The 9,697-nt window shown below is 45.7% G+C and overlaps 1 protein-coding gene and 2 long non-coding RNA genes across 8 annotated transcripts in view; 2 read left to right on the plus strand and 1 right to left on the minus strand.

Annotated features, from left to right (window-relative positions):
• LOC118392728 (neuroligin-2) overlaps positions 1-925 on the plus strand; it is a 149,080-nt gene extending 148,155 nt beyond the window's left edge. Inside the window, exon 5 of the mRNA XM_052460743.1 lies at positions 915-925. Within this exon, the coding sequence (XP_052316703.1) occupies positions 915-925 (11 nt within the window). The remainder of the gene's footprint in view (positions 1-914) is intronic.
• Positions 926-4,403: 3,478 nt separating this feature from the next.
• LOC127906750 (uncharacterized) lies at positions 4,404-7,084 on the minus strand. Of its 6 annotated transcripts, none has more exons than XR_008062753.1 (6): positions 6,954-7,084; positions 6,797-6,875; positions 5,780-5,858; positions 5,071-5,623; positions 4,834-4,991; positions 4,404-4,593 (listed from the first exon to the last, which is right to left on the minus strand). It is a non-coding gene; the product is annotated as an uncharacterized LOC127906750 (long non-coding RNA). The 6 variants fall into 6 exon arrangements; XR_008062758.1 differs by lacking the exon at positions 4,404-4,593 and adding an exon at positions 4,684-4,750; XR_008062756.1 differs by lacking the exon at positions 6,797-6,875.
• Positions 4,671-7,118, plus strand: LOC127906748 (uncharacterized). Its single transcript, XR_008062744.1, has 4 exons — positions 4,671-4,722; positions 5,201-5,595; positions 6,373-6,530; positions 7,005-7,118. It is a non-coding gene; the product is annotated as an uncharacterized LOC127906748 (long non-coding RNA).
• Positions 7,119-9,697: the final 2,579 nt, after the last annotated feature.

The following is a 9,697-nucleotide window of genomic DNA, read 5'->3' on the forward strand; positions in this document are numbered from 1 at the left end:
GTCACTTATTTTTCAAGCAACATTTTTATGAGCATGTTGTTACGTGATACTTTTGTGATTGCATAGTAATGAGCTGAGAGTTTTTGTAAGTACTTTACACAAGAGGAATAGTGACTGTTCCTTATTCCACGTCTGTAATAACTCTGTTATTATGCAATTATAAAGCAAAAGACCTATGTAAAAAACAATGTTGCTATTGTAATAATCACAAAGTTACTCCACATGTACAATAACTTTATGTCAAGTGGTACTGTATTACCTTATGTCTCACTCGTTATGAAAACATATATGTTAGTCTTTTTGAAGCTGCGTAAGAGGAGGCAACAGGAGTATATTAAGCTTCATAGCTAAGATCCCGTCCAAACCATGTGCTTATGCCCGTATATTTAGACTAAGTCAACGAACTGTTGTAGTTTTTGGTTCTTCAGCAAATATTTGCCAGCCATCAAATAAGTATTTTTGTTTTTAAATAACATTTATTCAAATACCTTTTAAATATGATTTGGTTTTCGTAAAGGTATTCAAAATACCTTTCAAATACTATTTGTTTTTCTGAGCACATTATTTGAATATCAAAGAAAATAGTTGCCTTTTAGTTGAATCTCTATATCGATATCTATATATATTTGACTGCCTTGAGTATTTGAAAAGTTTCATTTTTAAATAAACTACCAACTTGAACAATTTTCTGCCCAGGTCTGGCACACTCACACATACAACACAAACACACATAAACACACACTGTATTCCCAGCTATCTGAAATGATCTATTTCCTCCATCTCTTCACTGATCACAAATGGGAAAAGATAACGAAGGGGAATTGCAATACGAAGGAAATATCTCAACTCTCTGTGTTCTCCAAAGTTTCTCTTCCACATACTGTAATTCCACTGTTGATTGCTCTTGTCTGCAGAGTTCCTCTGATGTAAGGTCTGGCATCGGTTGGTCTGGTCAGATGCAAGTGCTTTGTGTGCAGACAGAGTCTGAGCTCACTGCTAAATATATATTTTTTTACAAGACAGAAATATTGGAGCGAGTCGTAGTCATGCAAATTAAAGACATCTTTATAGGGTCGGAAATATACTTCCCTATTTTTCACTTTAACTACACCAACGCAGAGCAGAGCAAGGAAAATAGATCACACGACTTTCATCTTAGAAGATAAAAGTAGATAGAAGTAGATTAAAAGTAAGTCTCGGACTTCTCAGATATGAGATGCATTTTTGAAACCACGAGCACTCATGCGATACTGTATGCGATACTGAGTCATAGAGATGTATCATACATGTTCTATTTAATGCTTTGTCCTAAGTATTTAACCCTCGAGAGTCTGAGAAATGAATTTTTGAAATCCCTATCAAAATCCGTCAATTTAAACTAGAGATATTTCTGTTTTTGCACGAGCTAGATCTCGATATCCAGCATTGGCCAATGGCGGCCTTCTGCATCTGTGGTGGAAGCTACAGAGCTACAGCGGTGTTTGTCAGAGAATGAAATGTTCAGGGGAAAAAAAAAAAACGTTTTTCTCACGAAAACGTCTGTAGCATCTGAACGGTTTGGCCTAAAAAAGAATCTGATCTAATAATAATCTGATAATCTAATAATAGTAACGGTCTAATAATAATCTGATAATCTAATAATAGTAATGATCTAATCATAATAATATGATTGCATCTATGCAAAGATGAGACTCTCACGAAAACGATGGTGGCCTCTGTCTGAAGGTAACCGGGTACCGGTGTTGAAAACAACGGCAACAGCATCATGCTTACAAAAGCAGCAGTACACACTGCCTGTATTGTACACTACCTGTAATGTTCAGAGGTTTGTGTTTTGTATTCATTGTGGATCCCCATTAGTTCCTGCCAAGGCAGCAGCTACTCTTCCTTGGGGTCCAGCAAAATTAAGGTAGTTACGTACTATTTGAAACATTACATTTCACAACAGATTTCACAACACATTAAGTGTGTGCCCTCAGGCCACTACTTTACTATCACATATCTACAACACAAAATTCATGTACGCGTGTGTATAGTGCGTATGTTATCATGTGTGTGTGTGTGTGTGTGTGTGTGTGTGTGTGTGTGTGTGTGTGTGTGTGTGTGTGTGTGTGTGTGTGTGTGTGTGTGTGTGTGTGTGTGTGTGTGTGTGTGTGTGTGTGCCTGCCTGTGTGTGTCTCTTCACAGTCCCCGCAGTTACATAAGGTGTATTTTTATCTGTTTTTTAAATCTGATTCTACTGCTTGCATCAGTTACTTGATGTGGAATAGAGTTCCATCTAGTCATGGCTCTATGTTGTACTGTGTGCCTCCCATAGTCTGTTCCCATAGTCTGTTATAGACACACACACACTTTATTGTAACAGATTTATTTTTCATACTGTATATCCAATGCGATGAATGACATATTAATGTGAAACGAGTGTGTGTGTGTGTGTGTACATGCATGTGTGTGTGCGCGCGTTAGTGCGTACTGCATGTGTGTCCATCCTGAACAGTGTAGGTTGTCAGGCTCTGCGTGTGATCTCAGTTCAGACGCTGATCATGGTGACCTTTCAAAACCATGAATGATAGGCTACAGTACATGGTATATAATTAAGCAATAAGGCCCGAGGGGTTGTGGTATACGGCCAATATACCACGGCTAAGAGCAGCTCTGACGCACGACGCAACACGGAGCAGCTCTACCACTGTTATACTCCGACTACAGTGGTAGGAGTAAATCCTGGAATTCACTGAATTCACATTCTCACTTAGAGCCCCTTAGAGATCGTTTATTTGTGGAACCACTACATTTAGGTTTGTCTCTTCAAGGGATACTTCTGGATTTTGGCAATGAGGCCCTTTATCTACTTCACAACACTAGGATGCTAGTAGATACCCATAGACTTAGTTAGCATTGGCTCGCGAAACTACCTCTAACTTCCCTCATACAGGACACAGAGACATAAAGATGGTATCCATGAGTTCATATGACTCTGGAGAAGTAGATTACATTCCGAAGTATCCCTTTAAACTACATGTTTAGTGTCAAGACATTAGTTGTATACCATTTAGTTATCCCTTTAACATGATCTACATTACTGTATAAACTGGGTGGTTCAAGCCCTGAATGCTGATTGGCTGACAGCCGTGGTATATGAGACCTTATACCACAGGTATGACAAAACATTCATTTTTACTGCTCAAATTATGTTGGTAATCAGTTCATAATAGCAATAAGGCACCTTGGGGGGGTTGTGGTATATGGCCAATACAGTACCGTGTCCAGGCTGTGTCCAGGCACTCCGCGTTGCGTCGTCTGTCAGAGCTGCTCTTAGCCGTGGTATATTGGCCGTATACCACACCCTCGGCTCGGGCCTTATTGCTTAATTATATACCATGTACTGTAGCCTATCATTCATGGTTTTGAAACGTCACCAGCTCCAGCTCTCATATTTCTCCCAGTCTCCACATCAATCTTTGACCAGGTGACTTTCATCACCCTTCCTCTCTCTCCTCTACTCCCCCCTCCATCCATCCCTCAGGCACTTCTTTTCCCTGTACCAGTGTCTGTGTCATGTTTGAACCTGCTCTGTCTGTCTCTTCTCTCTGATTTAAACCACCTCTCAACCTCCCTCTGTCTGTAGTGTTGATTAAAATGTGTGTGTGTGTGTGTGTGTGTGTGTGTGTGTGTGTGTGTGTGTGTGTGTGTGTGTGTGTGTGTGTGTGTGTGTGTGTGTGTGTGTGTGTGTGTGTGTGTGTGTGTGTGTGTGTGTGTGTGTGTGTGTGTGTGTGTGTGCGCATGTGAACAAACCAACACCTCATGTCTTTCCGACTCTCTGATTGAAACCATGACCAGCATCCGGTCGGCAGTGACAACAGTGGTTACCATGGTAACACCACAGTAAAAACTCCACTCTACTAAGCTACCATAGCATGGTGCCAGAGTGTTGAAATTCACAAAATAATGTCTCTTTATAGCTTTTAGCTTCACAGTAGCATTTGTAAAGCGGTACACTGGCTCTATACAGTATGTAGCTATTGCTATATAGCTAGCGCTACTTTTCAATACACAAGCCACAGTGTGGACACTCGTATAGAATTCTCATACATACTGTAGCTCTTAGCAGTAACCTGTTAGCGCTATAGCGCTACAATGGCTGACTCTACGCTATTGCTACAAGCCACATAGGAATATGCTAATAGCTTTTAGCTGAACAGTAGCCTGTTAGTGCTGTTGCAGGCTAGCTGCCCTGCACCTGTCTACAGGAGGGAATTCCTTCCTCTGTGTTAAATATATAATTGATGTACATAGTATAGCGTAGCCTAGAGCTGCTGAGAGCCTGCCGAATTAGCGCGGGACCTTGCCTCTGCTGCCTTTAGCGAAACAGACGTACAGTCCATACGTCACTTCAACTGGAATTAGGTTTTTGAAACCACTACCGCTATGGGACCTGGGACTACTCCGAGAGAAGAGAGGGATGGAGAGAAAGAGATGGAAAGAGGTTTTTGAAACCACTACCGCTATGGGACCTGGGACTACTCCGAGAGAAGAGAGGGATGGAGAGAAAGAGATGGAAAGAGGTTTTTGAAACCACTACCGCTATGGGACCTGGGACTACTCCGAGAGAAGAGAGGGATGCAGAGAAAGAGATGGAAAGAGGTTTTGAAACCACTACCGCTATGGAACCTGGGACTACTCCGAGAGAAGAGAGGGATGGAGAGAAAGAGATGGAATGAGGTTTTTGAAACCACTACCGCTATGGGACCTGGGACTACTCCGAGAGAAGAGAGGGATGGATGGAGAGAAAGAGATGGAAAGAGGTTTTTGAAACCACTACCACTATGGGACCTGGGACTACTCCGAGAGAAGAGAGGGATGGAGAGAAAGAGATGGAAAGAGGTTTTTGAAACCACTACCGCTATGGGACCTGGGACTACTCCGAGAGAAGAGAGGGATGGAGAGAAAGAGATGGAAAGAGGTTTTTGAAACCACTACCGCTATGGGACCTGTGACTACTCCGAGAGAAGAGAGGGATGGAGAGAAAGAGATGGAAAGAGGTTTTTGAAACCACTACCGCTATGGAACCTGGGACTACTCCGAGAGAAGAGAGGGATGGAGAGAAAGAGATGGAAAGAGGTTTTTGAAACCACTACCGCTATGGGACCTGGGACTACTCCGAGAGAAGAGAGGGATGGAGAGAAAGAGATGGAAAGAGGTTTTTGAAACCACTACCGCTATGGGACCTGGGACTACTCCGAGAGAAGAGAGGGATGGAGAGAAAGAGATGGAATGAGGTTTTTGAAACCACTACCGCTATGGGACCTGGGACTACTCCGAGAGAAGAGAGGGATGGAGAGAAAGAGATGGAATGAGGTTTTTGAAACCACTACCGCTATGGGACCTGGGACTACTCCGAGAGAAGAGAGGGATGGAGAGAAAGAGATGGAAAGAGGTTTTTGAAACCACTACCGCTATGGGACCTGGGACTACTCCGAGAGAAGAGAGGGATGGAGAGAAAGAGATGGAAAGAGGTTTTTGAAACCACTACCGCTATGGGACCTGGGACTACTCCGAGAGAAGAGAGGGATGGAGAGAAAGAGATGGAATGAGGTTTTTGAAACCACTACCGCTATGGGACCTGGGACTACTCCGAGAGAAGAGGGAGATGGAGAGAAAGAGATGGAAAGAGGTTTTTGAAACCACTACCGCTATGGGACCTGGGACTACTCCGAGAGAAAGAGGGATGGAGAGAAAGAGATGGAATGAGGTTTTGAAACCACTACCGCTATGGGACCTGGGACTACTCCGAGAGAAGAGAGGGATGGAGAGAAAGAGATGGAATGAGGTTTTTGAAACCACTACCGCTATGGGACCTGGGACTACTGTGTGAGAGAAGAGAGGGATGGAGAGAAAGAGATGGAATGAGGTTTTGTGCTATGGAACCTGGGACTACTCCGAGAGAAGAGAGGGATGGAGAGAAAGAGATGGAATGAGGTTTTGAAACCACTACCGCTATGGGACCTGGGACTACTCCGAGAGAAGTGAGGGATGGAGAGAAAGAGATGGAATGAGGTGTTTTGAAACCACTACCGCTATGGGACCTGGGACTACTCCGAGAGAAGAGAGGGATGGAGAGAAAGAGATGGAATGAGGTTTTGAAACCACTACCGCTATGGGACCTGGGACTACTCCGAGAGAGAGAGGGATGGAGAGAAAGAGATGGAAAGAGGTTTTTGAAACCACTACCGCTATGGGACCTGGGACTACTCCGAGAGAAGAGAGGGATGGAGAGAAAGAGATGGAAAGAGGTTTTTGAAACCACTACCGCTATGGGACCTGGGACTACTCCGAGAGAAGAGGGAGATGGAGAGAAAGAGATGGAAAGAGGTTTTTGAAACCACTACCGCTATGGGACCTGGGACTACTCCGAGAGAAGAGAGGGATGGAGAGAAAGAGATGGAAAGAGGTTTTTGAAACCACTACCGCTATGGGACCTGGGACTACTCCGAGAGAAGAGAGGGATGGAGAGAAAGAGATGGAAAGAGGTTTTTGAAACCACTACCGCTATGGGACCTGGGACTACTCCGAGAGAAGAGAGGGATGGGGAGAAAGAGATGGAAAGAGGTTTTTGAAACATCTACCGCTAGGGACCTGGGACTACTCCAAGAGAAGAGAGGGATGGAGAGAAAGAGATGGAATGAGGTTTTTGAAACCACTACCGCTATGGGACCTGGGACTACTCCGAGAGAAGAGAGGGATGGAGAGAAAGAGATGGAATGAGGTTTTGAAACCACTACGTACGCTATGGGACCTGGGACTACTCCGAGAGAAGAGAGGGATGGAGAGAAAGAGATGGAATGAGGTTTTTGAAACCACTACCGCTATGGGACCTGGGACTACTCCGAGAGAAGAGAGGGATGGAGAGAAAGAGATGGAATGAGGTTTTGAAACCACTACCGCTATGGGACCTGGGACTACTCCGAGAGAAGAGAGGGATGGAGAGAAAGAGATGGAATGAGGTTTTTGAAACCACTACCGCTATGGGACCTGGGACTACTCCGAGAGAAGAGAGGGATGGAGAGAAAGAGATGGAAAGAGGTTTTTGAAACCACTACCGCTATGGGACCTGGGACTACTCCGAGAGAAGAGAGGGATGGAGAGAAAGAGATGGAATGAGGTTTTTGAAACCACTACCGCTATGGGACCTGGGACTACTCCGAGAGAAGAGAGGGATGGAGAGAAAGAGATGGAAAGAGGTTTTTGAAACCACTACCGCTATGGGACCTGGGACTACTCCGAGAGAAGAGAGGGATGGAGAGAAAGAGATGGAATGAGGTTTTTGAAACCACTACCGCTATGGGACCTGGGACTACTCCGAGAGAAGAGAGGGATGGAGAGAAAGAGATGGAAAGAGGTTTTTGAAACCACTACCGCTATGGGACCTGGGACTACTCCGAGAGAAGAGAGGGATGGAGAGAAAGAGATGGAAAGAGGTTTTTGAAACCACTACCGCTATGGGACCTGGGACTACTCCGAGAGAAGAGAGGGATGGAGAGAAAGAGATGGAAAGAGGTTTTTGAAACCACTACCGCTATGGGACCTGGGACTACTCTGAGAGAAGAGAGGGATGGAGAGAAAGAGATGGAATGAGGGCGGGATGAGCAGAAAGTAGTCATCTATTTAGAGACGTACATTGTAGAGCAGAAAAGGAGAGAGGATGTTAAACTTGTGTGTGATGTGTGTGTGTGTGTGTGTGTGTGTGTGTGTGTGTGTGTGTGTGTGTGTGTGTGTGTGTGTGTGTGTGTGTGTGTGTGTGTGTGTGTGTGTGTGTGTGTGTGTGTGTGTGTGTGTGTGTGTGTGTGTGTGTGTGGGTGTGGGTGTGTGTGGGTGTGGGTGTGACAGAGATGGAGGGGAGGTGAATGGACAGAGGGCAAGAGAAGGCATTGAGAGATGAGAAAAGAGAGTGAAAGAGATGAGATGGAGGGGGTACTGTAAGAGAGAGGCGGTAGAGAGAGAAGAGCGAGGAGAAAGGCTGCATTTGCCTGTGATGCTAAAAATAAATCCTGCAGAGCTGCTTTTTAAATCTGCAGCGAAGCACACATTCATTCACAGTACAATTATACAATATGGGCCAGGACGGATGCACACACACACACACAGAGTACACCTCACATTAAACACAAACATTCACAAACATAGTCTAGTGGTGGTATCCTATACAGAACATCGGCACACACACATAGACACCGACCGCAGCGTCAACTGAATTCGTATTCAGGACACTGCCTGGTGAGAGAAAGGCTAGCTCCATGGGGGGCCTCTTAGCGAGTGTGTTTCGTGTGAGTGACAGCGGGTTCTATGGACCAGACTGTGGTTTCAAATGTGTCCTGACAGGACTAGAGGAGATATTAAGACGCCAGCAGAGAGAAACCCCACAACTCTTCTTCCTCCACACACACACACACACACACACACACACACACACACACACACACACACACACACACAACTCTTCTTCCTCCTAACCAAGTCCATCCGGACCGTTTCCATGGCAACCCCGGGCAGAATTGATACGCGAAAAGTCCTCTTGACTCGGCGGAGAGATCGAGCGAGGTAGATGAGAAGGAGAGAGGGTCAAGGGGAGAGGGAGAAGGAGAGAGAATGCAGTGTGACTTTGAGAATGAGGGATAGGTCTGGAAAAGGAGAGGGAGGAGAAGACTAGGCTGATTTCTTTTTTCTGGAAGAAGAGATTAGCACCTCCGCTGGCCTGAATGAGACACACCCACACATGTTCTCAAACACACACACACACACACACACACACACACACACACACACACACACACACACACACACACACACACACACACACACACACACACACACACACACACACACACACACACACACACACACAGACACAGACAGACAGACAGACACACACACACACACACACACACACACAGTCACCTAATTACTTCCCCCTTCTCCCTCCTCTCCCGCCAGTGATGTCACGTCTGTCGTTCCCCTTCATTGTTCACCAGACGCTGTTTCACCTCTGAGTGTCCCTGTCCTCCCCTTTTCCTCTCCTTTCCTCTACCTTCCCTTTCTCCCCCTCTCTTCTATTCTTCCTCACCTCTGTACTCCCAGTCTCCTCTCTTCTCCCCCTCTCCCTCCTGTCTCTCCTCCTTCACTTCCCCCTCTCCTCTACCTTCTTTCTCTACCCTCCCCTCACCTCTCTACTCCTCCCTTCTTTCTCCTATTCTCCTCTCTCCCCTCCTCTCCTCCATCTCTTCTCCCCTCTCCTCTCTACTCCCCCCTTCTTTCTCCTATTCTCCTCTCTCCCCTCCTCTCCTCCATCTCTTCTCCCCTCTCCTCTCTACTCCCCCCTTCTTTCTCCTATTCTCCCCTCCTCTCCTCCATCTCTTCTCCCCTCACCTCTCTACTCCCCCCTTCTTTCTCCTATTCTCCTCTCTCCCCTCCTCTCCTCCATCTCTTCTCCCCTCACCTCTCTACTCCCCCTTCTTTCTCCTATTCTCCTCTCTCCCTCCTCTCCTCCATCTCTTCTCCCCTCACCTCTCTACTCCCCCTCTTTCTCCTATTCTCCTCTCTCCCCTCCTCTCCTCCATCTCTTCTCCCCTCACCTCTCTACTCCCCCTTCTTTCTCCTATTCTCCTCTCTCCCCTCCTCTCCTCCATCTCTTCTCCCCTCA

Source organism: Oncorhynchus keta, chromosome 13 (genome assembly GCF_023373465.1).
Source record: "Oncorhynchus keta strain PuntledgeMale-10-30-2019 chromosome 13, Oket_V2, whole genome shotgun sequence".
NCBI classification, from domain to species: domain Eukaryota; kingdom Metazoa; phylum Chordata; class Actinopteri; order Salmoniformes; family Salmonidae; genus Oncorhynchus; species Oncorhynchus keta.